Here is a 12,261-nt window from a genome sequence, read left to right on the forward strand (position 1 = left end):
ATTATTGATTATTATTGGCTTTTCTGTAAACATTGGAGTCATATGGTGAAAATGATTTAAAAATGTTCTTATATTCAAAAGGAATAAGGCAGTCAAAATATCATCATATCACTCCTGCACCTCTACTCCAACCCTTTTAGTCAGTGAGCTGTTCGGCTTTAAAAAGTCACTCTCAGCTGCCATCTACTGGTAACTTCCCTGGTTGTGCTGGTTTGTGACTTCCGCCTGTGGACCTCCAGTCCAGAGATCATGTGTACAAACAGACAAGGCCAGACATGAATCCGATTTTTTTTTTTTTTTCAAGAGTCTTAAATCACATGCATGTCATTCATTTACATAAAGAAAAGACGTTAACTGTGAGAAGTGCTTTGCAGAAACAGGATGTAAATGAATCATAATGTCAACAGGGCAATGAAGCCTCTTATTGTGTGTGTGAGCATAGCATTTGTCATAAGGCTCGCATGCTTTAGCCTGTGACTAAAAACTTTTCTTACAATGCCTAACCATTTTTAAATAACATGACATGTTCATAAGGCGTTATTAATGAAGAAAGTCCACAAACCTTAAATGTTATTGTATTTGCACTTTAAATGTATAAGCACTAGAATATATACTGAACTTTACTTTTTGCTAACAAAAAAGAGATGCTGTTATAAATATAATATTATGTTTTTGAAAAAATGTGCTTATGAAGTTATATCAGAAATAAAGTGTATTAAAAATAGTGTTTATGTAAGTATTTGTTATATAGAATAACTGATGAAGGTTTTTTAATATTTATTTCTGGATTAGCAGACATCTAAATGTGCCACATTTATGTGCACTTTTTCTGTGTTAGCAAAAAGTAGTCTATTTAAGTGCACAATACGCATGATTTTTATATATGATCTATATACTGTCAACTTAAAAAGTTTCAATTTAGTATTCAGTTAGTATACTTCCTACATTGCATGGTCTACTTGCTATATTTATTCTCAAGTACACTTGATAAAATAAACTTCAAGTGTACTACTTTTTACTTAGAGATAAGGTGACTGTAAAAACAGATAAAATAAAGTTTTGCAAAAAAAGAAACATGTTTATGAGGTTATGTAAGAAAAAAGTTCATTAAACCTTTGATAGTTATGAAAGTATTTGGCTACAAATATACTTTTTAACAAGTTTTTTTCTAGATTAGCAGACATTGATATGCACTCCACACTTTTTAGTAAAAAAATATATTTAAGTGTATTACGAGTATACTATCTATATATTTTAAACCTAAAATGTTCCAAATTATTATTCATTTTCTTTACTTCCTACATGGTCTACTTGCTATACTCAAGTATACTTGAGTGTACTACTTTCTGCAAAGATTAGACAAATGGTACAAGCTGACTATGATAAACTGATCAAACAATGTTTTGCAAAAAAGAAAAAAGTTTGAGGTTTTTAAGAAAAAAAGTGCATTAAATCTTGGATGTTTATGTATTTGTCATGGAGTCTGCACGTTAGCTATACTGTGGTAGCCCTTAGCAAAAAGTAGTCTATTTAATTGCACTACAAGTATATTTATCTATATATTTTAAACTAAAAATGTTCCGTTTCAGTATTTACAAGTATTCTGTTGGTTTTACTTCCTACAGGCCTACTTATACTCAAGATACAATTAACTTCAAGTGCACTACTTATGCTAAGGGGTGAGACAAAAAAAGGACATGCTTACTGATAAACAGATAATATTATGGTTTGCTAAAGAAAAAAAAGTGTTTATGAGGTTATATAAGAAAAAAAAGTTTGTGGAGAATAATGAGCACAAGTGAAGTCGAGTTTGAGGAGAGTTTTCACATGCAGCCAGTTTGCAGACGCGTAGGCTGGAAGAACCCTCAACCATCTAACCACCCTGCGCCTCTCCGAGAGCCGCGCTGATTGGCTGGAGCCGCGTGAAGGCGGAAGTCCACAGAGCAGGGGATTCCCCGAGGGAAGTTCCCAACTCCACAGGGCTATGTAAAACATAGTGTGCCATATCCTCTCCTGCGCTCGCTAACTTTGCATCTCAGTACTGAGCGACGCCGCTGCGGTGGTGTCAAAACAACAAACTTCAAAAAGCAGCTCGAATGAAGGTAAAGGAAGGCTCGTTCTGGACGTTTTTCACTCGCTTGGTTGACTTTTTTCTTCTTCTTCTCCATTCCCACTGTAGCTGTCAGTGTGAAGAACACGGAACTACCCGGAGAAGAAGTTTTTCATGCCACTGAAGCTCCTCGGGAGGACTTCGGTGTGTCCCTGACAGATGAGTGGGACTCTTCACAATGGAGGTCTTCTGAATCATTGATGAAGAAGCTCATAAGGAAGACTGCCTCATCCTCAGTTTTGTAATGCATCCTCTCAACACGTCGGTGGCGTCTGTTGCAACAGTAAGCAGCTTTTCTGTCTTTGGCAAGAAATTAACTCTCTCTAGTTGTTTAGTGCACAAAAGTACGTTTTTAAGACTTTGTCACAACTTTTTTTTTTAGATTTTAACAAAACTAGACATGACCTAGATGTTGAAAAGTGACACACTTCCTTAATTTCTTAAATATATTGCAGTTGTTATCATAGAATTGAACGCTAGTCAAGAAAATCCATCAAATTTAGGCATTATGAAACGCTTATCTTGTCATTATTATTGTTTTGAACGTCCTAAAACTTTATTTAAGGAGGGTAATTTTTCATAGGGCTCATGTCTGCTGTGTCAGTGATGATCCCGGGGCACACGGCATGGAAAGGAACATTGGGGACCAGCTCAACAAAGCTTTTGAAGCTTATCGCCAGGTCTCCATCGAGAAGGACAATGCTAAAAAGGAACTGCAGAAAATGGTAGGATCCACCTGACCCGAAAGCCTTTATTTGCTTCAATCGACCCTTTCCCTGAAGAATAACTCAAAGGATTGCATTTGCAGTCGGAATATTACGAGCGATACACTCAAGGACTTCAAAAGAAGATAGAGGACCAGCAGAGGCAGATCTCTGAACTTACAGCTAAACTCTCAGCAATGAGGCAGCCTTCAGGTTAGTGCTGCATTAAAGTAAAACACAAAATTCGACTTAGCATCCGGCTAACATGCATTTTTTTTTTTTTTTTTTGGCTGCATTTTACCCGTAGGAGAGATGAAATGTGAGCCTTGCAACCAACTCCTGGAAGGGGCCAGCACTTACAAAACAGCGCAGTTCCCGGTATGTTTCGGGTTGCATTAGCTCTTTCCACCTCCTCTTGAAATGAAGGATGTCCATCCAGTAAATGACAAGCTTCCTCTCTCTGAATTAGAAGCTTCAAGTACTTCTGCTTAAATTTCCTGATTCTATGCAAAAGATTGTTACAGGAAAACACCACACGAATGTCCAGTGCTTTCTTTTAAATCGCTGTCTGTAGGGTTTGTCCTGTACTTTTTTCTGTGACTACGTCACGGCGGAAGTACGTGCGCCATTTATGATAGAAATAAAGCTAAAAGAAGGAAATAATCTGTAGTTTTCCAGTCTTCAGCGTGCTGAGGTCATTTGTTTTTATTGGCTTTGATGTGACCCGCTCTACTTTTGTAATAGTATCCAGAGAGTGTGTCTGCTTTACTTCACCAGATGGTGCTAGAGGATTATTTCACTGTTCAGCTCTGCAGCATCAGCTTTTACAGGAAAAGCTTTCATGCTTATGATGTATAATAAAAGTGCACATGTATAACCAGCTTGACCTCAGATAATTGCTGTTAATGACCACTACTGTTCTACGTGTTTTCTTTTCTAGGAGAAAATTGGCTCTGTTGCAGTTGCTCCTAATTTACCCGTCAGCGGCAGCGTTGATTAGTATGTGCCAATTTCTGCAAGCCTTTTTTTTTTTTTTTTACTCTCTCTTTTTCACCAGTCACTTACATGCAATTTGAACAATTGACACTTAATAATGACTCCTTTATTGCATTGATCTTATCATCCAGTCAGGAGATGCTGGAAGCGTTTGAGGCAGTTCAAGGCAAATTCCGACACATCCGGTCTCTCACCAGAAGGCAAAAAGACCACCTGAAACGATTCCACGGAGGGAGCGAGGCGTCGAACGGTAACATTTGTCCTTCTTTTCCCAACTCTGAATCCAAATGGTCGATTTTGGTTTTGTTTGCAGATTGTTTTGAGTAGATTTTTAAACAACCCCCAAAAATAAAATCACTTTGAAAGCATCTTTAATACTTGCACAGAAATATTAATTCTGATTAATTTTTCACGTATAGCAGGAAGTTGTGTTAAAGCAAGCTAAAAAAATTAAATTATGCTCAAAAGTAACACTATTCTTAGCTTTTAAGTTGATACTGACAGTTTTTTCTTGTAACCTTTCTTAGTTCACCTTTTTTCTTCATTTAATAAATGAAGAGATGCTTATAGTTCAATTTTTGAGCCACAGTTTTGCTTCAGCTGTTTACCTGCCGCTCTATTTCCGTGGAGGGTCAGTTTTCTTTTCATGAATAATTAAATATCTCAACCACTTACCACAAAAGTATTATACTTTGATTGCACTGCTTTTTAAACAATGGTTGATGTCAAGCAAAAACTTCACAACAAGATGAACAAAAACTTTTTTTTGTAGTCTTAGTTGGAACACTTTTCAAACTTTATGTATAGCAAAAAATTATTTAGAATTCCCATTAACAGAAATCCAAGCACATTTTTAACCCTAGAACTCTTTCGTTATAAAAAGTTACACCATCACTTTTTCCGAGTAATTCTTACCTGACACAATACCTAATAAAACCCATTTCTCATAAAAAAATAGATCAAGATAGGACAAAACATGATAAATTAGAGTAGTTTTATTTTATTTTCATATGTGGTATATGTAAGAAAAGGAAAAAAACATACAAAGATCTTAAAACATGCTAGAAAATTACTAAAAAATTTGGAATTTGAGAACAAAATAAAATTAAAAATAAAAAGATACTGGCCTTTAGTTCACCCAATCGCTGGGACATGTGAGACTTTACCCAGGGACCCATGACACTAAGTAAAAGGCAACACATTGAATTGAAATCATGAAAATCACCCAGCAATAGTGCTCTAGGGTTAATGTGTCAGTTTTGGATCATTTTAGCTGCATTAAAAAATGAAGGTCTTTTTACATAAACTACTTCTTAGTTACTATCCATTCTTTCTGAATTGTGAGCGAAATGCTTGTAAAATAAGCGGGGTTAAAAAAAGCTGCCAAATTAGCACAAACAGTTCAAGACCAGTACAGTTTAACATCTGTAAATTCAGCATTTTACTTTGTAACCGTGTTCAAGGAAGTGAAAGACACTGCAGCTACGCAATGGGATAATTCCATATTACACGTTATTTTTCAGAGATATTAAAAAAATATCCCTGCCAGAGTTCATGTTACCTCTTAAAGCTCATGTGAGTCAAGGCTCCGGAGCTGGATCATTTTATTTTATTGTTATTAATGACCCGATGTTATCTTGCGCTTATTTCTAACTTGTATAATTTTGACAAAATATATTTTTTTGGAGAGTAAAATTTTTAAACTTATTCAAGGTTTAAGTTGATTTTTCTGGAATAATATTCCTGCTTGTTTTTATTCATATAATGTTAAGACATTACTTTTTTTTTTATTGTTTTAAAATTTAGATTTCGTGTGTTCAATAAATGTTTGTCCTATTTGGCCTGTGACCTAAGGTGTATTTTGGATTTTTGGCCCCCTGTGTGATTGAGTTTGACACCCCTGCCTTAAAGTTTCCAGCAAAATATCTTTAGGCTATAATGTGAAGTAATTTTATGTTTACATTACAGTTTATCCAGTGAGCTTTTCCACAACCGAGTCAATATAGGATGAAGTTGCAGCCTTTTATGCTAAATAAAGTACTGCACAATTCCAAAATACATCCTTAAAGTACAAAATGCTCACGGACTAGCATATTTAAGATAAATAAACGCAACAAAGTTTGTGCAACAGAACTCCTTCTGGAGCTTTCAACACATTTTGATGATGTGAAAGGTCTGCTGAATTTATTAACAACAGTCTTTTTTGTAATGTTATTTTTGTTAATAAAGCTTCAGGTATTCAAAATGAGCAACTCAATCGGTCCTAAACGTTTTATCAATATTTTTTACGAGTTTCAATTTTTCTATTTATATTAATTTTGGTTGTGAAGTGCTCTATAACCAAAATAAGATTAAATGGAAAACATGATACGATCCATTCTTTTGTGACCTAGAAATAGTTTAATGCAGGCTTTTTAGAATAACTTTTTAAGTGGAATATTGTTTTTTTTCTAGATTTTTCTTAATAAGTGATTTAATATTGGTAGTTGTTTGTCTAAACTGTGATGGATTAGTGCCCAAAGTAAACCCTACCTCCTGCTGGATGATGATTTGGACAGCTTCAGCCCCCCTGTGATCTATTAGGGAGGAATCAGGTAGAGGAAAATGAGTCAGGAAGGATTCCTGCAGGAACTCTTTAGCTCATTTTGGAGATGAGCCCACCTGAAAACACCTGACTTTAGATAATTCTGATGTTGTTATAGTGTAATTACTAACATTACTAAAAGTGGGAATTCCGGGATTTCCAGGACAAAATAAAAGTGCAAGTGAAAGAATTTAAAGCTGGATTTTGAGTTAATTATTAGCAGAAACAATAATTTAAGGAAATGTCCTCTAATGTTGGAGCTTTTTTAAATTTACTGATAATTCAAGAGAATATAAAATGTCAGGTTTTACTTGATTGTTTTCTCCTTCTTAATTTATATTTGTGTAAAACAGCAAACTGCTCTTAATCAGTCTTAAACAGAAGTTTTTTTGGTATTTTGATTGAAAGACTATGTAAAAAAGAATTCCTGTAAATCTATGTATTTAATGAGTTTGAGAAAAAAAAACAATTCTTGGATGTTTTCTTTATTTTTATCATCTCAACTTGTTCCAAGCATGCATCTTGTAAAGTCATGCTTGAAGTACATCACAGACGAGACGAAAAACACAAGCAGCTGGACAAAAGCCTCACATTTGTCTGTTGTGACAGATCAGCGGTTCTCCATGCCCATCCAGTGCACAGACCGAACCGCAGAGGCGGAACGAGCCTTCCCCTCAGCTTTAAGGCCCGACATCCCTCACCTGCACCCATCTCTGGCGTCCCGTGGCGCCAACCAGGAGGACCGGGACTTGGTAGACTCTCTCACCAAACTCAGTGTCAAATTCCCACCCTCAGCAGACAGTGAATACGACTTCCTAAACAGTGCTCCGGAGAGAAAGATTGGGCTGGCCATGCCCATGGAGCGGCCTCTGGGGAGCGTCTCTCCAGCACTGACAGAGGAGGAGCCTGTGGAACTGCCCATACCTTTTGTCTACCAAACATCCCCCACCCACTCAGCATCATCCTCACCCTCCCAGGAGAGCGTGCGGGGACCCCAGCAGGTGAGAAACACTGGTGAAGGTCTGAGAAAAGTAGTAGCAAATTATCAGTTTTTGATTGGTCTGTGCTAATGGAGGAAGAAAGCTGTGAAGTCCAAAAATATCTTCCTTGGCTAAACTTGAAACTTATTACTGTGTAATGTGTGCTCAGTCCTGCTTTCGCTCGAGCATGGATGCTGTGGTTATGTTTGGCATCTTTGCTTGAAAGTGCAAGCCAGATGGAAGCACACAGCAGCGTCTAAATCGGAAACAAGTATTTGTGGGATTTTACTGCTGATGTGTATTCATGCTTATCAGAAAACGGTAAACAAGAAGTTGGAATCGTTTTTCCATTAATTATTTCACCCATACTCAAATTTGTGGTGGGAATTAGTTGATTGGTTTTAATGACAAAGCGACGGCTGGCTTTCCCTTCGGATTTATTTTTAAACTTCTTTTAAGTTGAAGTGTTGGAGCATATGTCAACTGAAAAAAAGGAGATAATTCGGAGGGAAAATAATCCTTTATTTTCTTGTTCTGCAGTCTATTTGGAGCCCCGAGCTGTGTGATGCGGTGGACGTGAGGGAGGAGCTGGGAGCAGCTTCCAACAGCAGCAGCAGCAGCCCGAATAAATGCGCTTTCTGCTACGCCGTGGTTCCTCAGGACCGAATGAACAGCCACCTCTACTCCCATTGCTCCCCAAAAACCGAGGCTGACAATTGACAGCGAGAAAACGGCGAGCAACTGGCAAGGCTCCCAGCCACTTCCAGACTTTGACTGTCGTTCATGGCCGAGTCCCGCCCGCCGTGAAGTACGAGCGCTGTACAGGATTTGACACTGCAACAAGACTTGAATGCATTTATTTAATATTAAAAAAAATAATAAAGTGGTACACTTTCTTGACCTTATTGATTTAAAAAATATGCAGAAAAGTTTCACACACACAAATCCATATTTTTATTTATAAAGAATCATTAATTATAGGTAACTACGCTCTTAAAACTCATAGAGCGACCATATGTTGCGTATTGTGAATGCCAACAGTAGCCCATTATTCAGTAGGAGAGCAGATGCTTTGCTGTTTGTAAAGTTATAGCCTTATTCATTTGCAGCATTAAACGGCATTTAGGTTGACTCATTTATTTAAATAGCTACGTGGAGACGAGTGGTGCAGCTCGAAATTAATACAGTCGATGTGTGCCAGCTTTAAATGACATAGCCTGCAAAAAAATGGCTGAAATCTGTAACAGGCTTGAAATGTTCGGCACTAAACAGTAAAGCAGCGCTAACCGCGGTTTGTAAATTGGCTGTTCACTGTGAAAAGTACACATTTTTGCAGTCTGTGAGCCACCTGTCAATTGACTAAACCTGATTTTTACTTCATTTTTTTTTTTTTTTTTTTTTTTTTACCAGCAGCACCAGCTATTGTCTTTTGCTTCGTTTATTCACACTTTCACAGAAATTGCAGAGACTTTCACCACTCTGAAGATGTTAAAGGAAGCGGGTAATCTCTGTGTTGGAACACTGTTGTGCACTGGGGGCCTTGCAGACCTCCAGCTCGAGTTTGGTAACACTTGCACTGGCTAGATGAGCTGGTGTGAACATTGCAATTTTTTTTTTTCACAATTACTGACTATTAGAAGACACTTCTAAAAATCAAACCTAATGAATTGATTTGTTATTTCAAGTTGAAGGAGTTTTTCTTTGTCTCAGAGCTTTTCAAACAGCTCAGAAGTGTCTTAGAATACGTGATAACGCAATCAACTATTCTCAACCAGTGAGTCATTAGACTAACACGCAGGACTCAAACACAACACATCATCTGCACGGCAGAAAAGAGTGAAAATACACGCCATTTGGTGTACATGCGAAGGTGACTACTACATATTGATGTATTGTAACGTGTCAAACAAAAATGTGTGTTTATTTTGGATTGACATGAACCACATAAGTCTTCGTTTTGCCTCAAATCGTGAACACTAAAAGGAAAAAAAAAATGATTCACATTTTTTTTGGTAATATTTCTCATTTTGGCAGATAGATATCCCTAATGATCCTGTCTGCTTAATCTGTGAACAGTTGAACATTGTGCAGCCTGCATGCTTTTCTCTCTGGGATCATGAACAGCTGCTCGCTCATAATTATGTTGTCATTGGTTGTTATTTGGAAGAGGAATCTCATGCTGACAGCTAGAATTTTTTTATGTATTTCCTTACGCTACATTCATTCACTTCTGTAGTGGAAGCTGCTCGTTACCTTTACTGTCTTTTTTATTTTTCGTAGATTCTTCTTGGGACATTTCAGGCGAGCAGAAATATATTTAAAAGCAATATAAAAAGGGGGGACCAAAGGGAAAAAAAATGGAAGAAGGATATGGATTGAGATGGAGAAATAGCAGGCTGATTACAAGGTGTCAAAATTGCCAGGAGCAAGAAGGTGAAAGCAATCAGGGGTGAGAAGAGTGCAGCATTCGTGAGGGGCAACTAATTATCCATCTCATTTGTGGAGGGAAGCATTTGAGGCAGCTCTAGCCCACTGAATGGTGACAGATTGGTGCGGAGGAGAGGGGAGGTGTTAGAACAATGGAGCCCAGCTCACCATCATTACTGCATGCTAATCAGCAGTGCTTCTGCACCACCAGTCGGTGCTGCAGAGAGTTTGGGAGACAGGGAAGTCACCGCTTTCAGGGGACTTCAGTACTTTCCAAGTTCCAAGGAAACTCAGAGGCCGAGCGCTCTTTACTCCGCCACTGCTTATTGGAGCGCACAGGTCATCCTATTATAGACTGGGCTTTGTTATCAGCTTGTAATTGGAAAATCACTGAGCTGCAGGTTTTGAGTGTTCTTAAATTTGGAAAAAGGTCGCTTTCGTGTTGTGCAGAATAAACACGCAGATAATTATCTAAATTTTTTATTAAAGGGAAGTTAAGGAGAAAATATTGATAAGTAACATTGCACAGAAGTATGTCTGTTGATACAAGATTTTTTAAAATAATTTTAAATACTCTTCAGATGTAAATTAAATGATCAATTTAAGAGAAAATTTGGTTTAAACTTAAAAAGCTATAATAATAATATTCTTGACAAGCTTTAATAACACATTAACAAACATTATTAATGTGTTTATAAGTTGTTTGTAAAACTATTATTACTACAATAAGCAGAATTATTTTTATAAACATACTTGAGACGGTTGTCTGTAAAGACCATATTATTAAACTGCCTACAAGCTAGTCAAACTTTCCTAAATTTACTTTTTATTCTACTCCTGCTTGTCATCAACAGTTGGGATGGAGATTAATTTTGACTTCCCTCAGAATTCCGAAGAAAATCTCTGGAGAAAAAGTGGGTCGGAAATGTGACAAATAACGAAGCAGCTTCTTATTTCGAAATGCTGCTTACAACGTCCTGAGAGGAAATTAAACCTTCAAATTACTTCAAATGTTTAAACATGTAGATATCTCTCAATAAACTCTTCACTTTCACATCAAAAGTCTAAAAGCATCAAGAAAAAAATAACCTGTTTTAAATAATAAAAAAAATATATAGTTTTTGCATCATGGTCCTCACATATGTAATTTATTTTTACTTAAAATTGGTTGCATAATCTAAAACTCTAATAACATTTACATAAATATGTTTTGACAATTAACTTCTTTTCTATAATCATAAATATCTAATTTTTATAGCAATAATTAAGGAAAAAAGCTAATATGAACTGCTGCTAAGCTGAATAGATTTGTAGCAAAAATTTGATTATTTTTTATATTTATTGGTTTTATTATTACTCACTAAATGCTACTGCCAAAAATAGTAAAAAGAGGAAAAATGGTTTAATCAAACCAAAAAAAAAAAAAAAAGAGGCACCAAGTGGATCAAGGTCATGGGGTAAGAGCGTCCTCTTCACATCAGTGTCATTTAGACAATAAACAACTTAGGAGAGAAGCATATTCGGCTGTCTGTGCTCTGGTCACCGTTGGCATGAGCGGATGCCAACTCTCGTGGCGTTGCGAGCCGAGAGTATCACCTCACAGTTGTCGTGCCATGCGTTGGGCTGCTTGTGCTCTCTGTGCAGAAGTGCTGTGTGGCTGACTTTGTGTTCGATTAAATGTGTTGAAGCCATGGCTGCTTGTGTAAAGTCTCAGAACGCCCCCCCCCCCTCTTTTTTTTTTTTTATCTCCATTGTGTTTGTTTCAGTGCTGGTCTGAGAGCCCTGATTTCTGGAGCGGAGATTTGGCAGTCACAGCAAGTGATGACAGAGGCAGTGGTGAGATCGCACCCACAGGCCCAAAGGAGCCCCACATTTCAGGCGGATGAAAAGTCCGTTCAGTGCGCCAAAAACACTGATCAGTGGAGTCCAACAATGCTGCTGTTCTGAAAGAAACATGACAGCGTTGAGCCGTCTACTTTTTGTGGACTTCATGACTCTGCAATGGAGAGTCCAACATATTCTTTTATTTTTCATTGCAAATCATACGCTTTTTTTCCTCGTTTTTTTTTTCTTCTAGACGCATGGAGGTGGGATTAGGCGTGGGGATGTTTGCGGAATTGCAACTTGCAATTCAAGGGTTAAGGCAGCATGAAAGAATCCATTCTCGGTTTAATGACCTAGCCTCGCTGGGCGAGGGCGACAGGGAACATGCTCTTGACTTGTACTGAATTTGCCAATTAACACCTCCAGTAACAGGCTGCCTCTGAACATCACCAGTGTGGAGAAAGGAGGAGCAACTCTCCTGCTTTGTTTCACAGCCTCTTATCCTGTACTGATAAGCTCCTTCATATAGAGGCGCTTACACACATTTTGGTGACTTTCTCCTCGGGGTTGTTGCTATGGCTTTATGATAAACCTCCAAACTATCAGACGGGCGATAAAGTTGGAAGCCCTTTTTTC

General features: G+C 37.5%; 1 protein-coding gene across 1 annotated transcript; it reads left to right on the forward strand.

The window, feature by feature from the left end:
• The first annotated feature begins 1,260 nt into the window (after positions 1-1,260).
• On the forward strand, positions 1,261-8,278 carry tank (TRAF family member-associated NFKB activator). The gene is made up of 9 exons (XM_024287305.2): positions 1,261-2,102; positions 2,180-2,393; positions 2,694-2,835; positions 2,919-3,027; positions 3,122-3,192; positions 3,755-3,813; positions 3,942-4,060; positions 7,004-7,395; positions 7,915-8,278. Exons 3-9 carry the CDS (start codon positions 2,737-2,739, stop codon positions 8,092-8,094), a joined length of 1,029 nt encoding a protein of 342 aa, XP_024143073.1. The 5' UTR covers positions 1,261-2,102; positions 2,180-2,393; positions 2,694-2,736; the 3' UTR covers positions 8,095-8,278.
• Positions 8,279-12,261: the final 3,983 nt, after the last annotated feature.

This window comes from Oryzias melastigma, linkage group LG21 (assembly GCF_002922805.2).
Source record: "Oryzias melastigma strain HK-1 linkage group LG21, ASM292280v2, whole genome shotgun sequence".
Taxonomy (NCBI): Eukaryota; Metazoa; Chordata; class Actinopteri; order Beloniformes; family Adrianichthyidae; genus Oryzias; species Oryzias melastigma.

Excerpts from the sequence above, each read along its gene's own strand:
- tank (XM_024287305.2), top strand. The coding sequence starts at position 2,737 with ATGGAAAGGAACATTGGGGACCAGCTCAACAAAGCTTTTGAAGCTTAT. Across the intron at positions 4,061-7,003 it reads AGGGAGCGAGGCGTCGAACG|ATCAGCGGTTCTCCATGCCC; the intron begins GTAACATTTGTC and ends CTGTTGTGACAG. Across the intron at positions 7,396-7,914 it reads GCGTGCGGGGACCCCAGCAG|TCTATTTGGAGCCCCGAGCT; the intron begins GTGAGAAACACT and ends CTTGTTCTGCAG.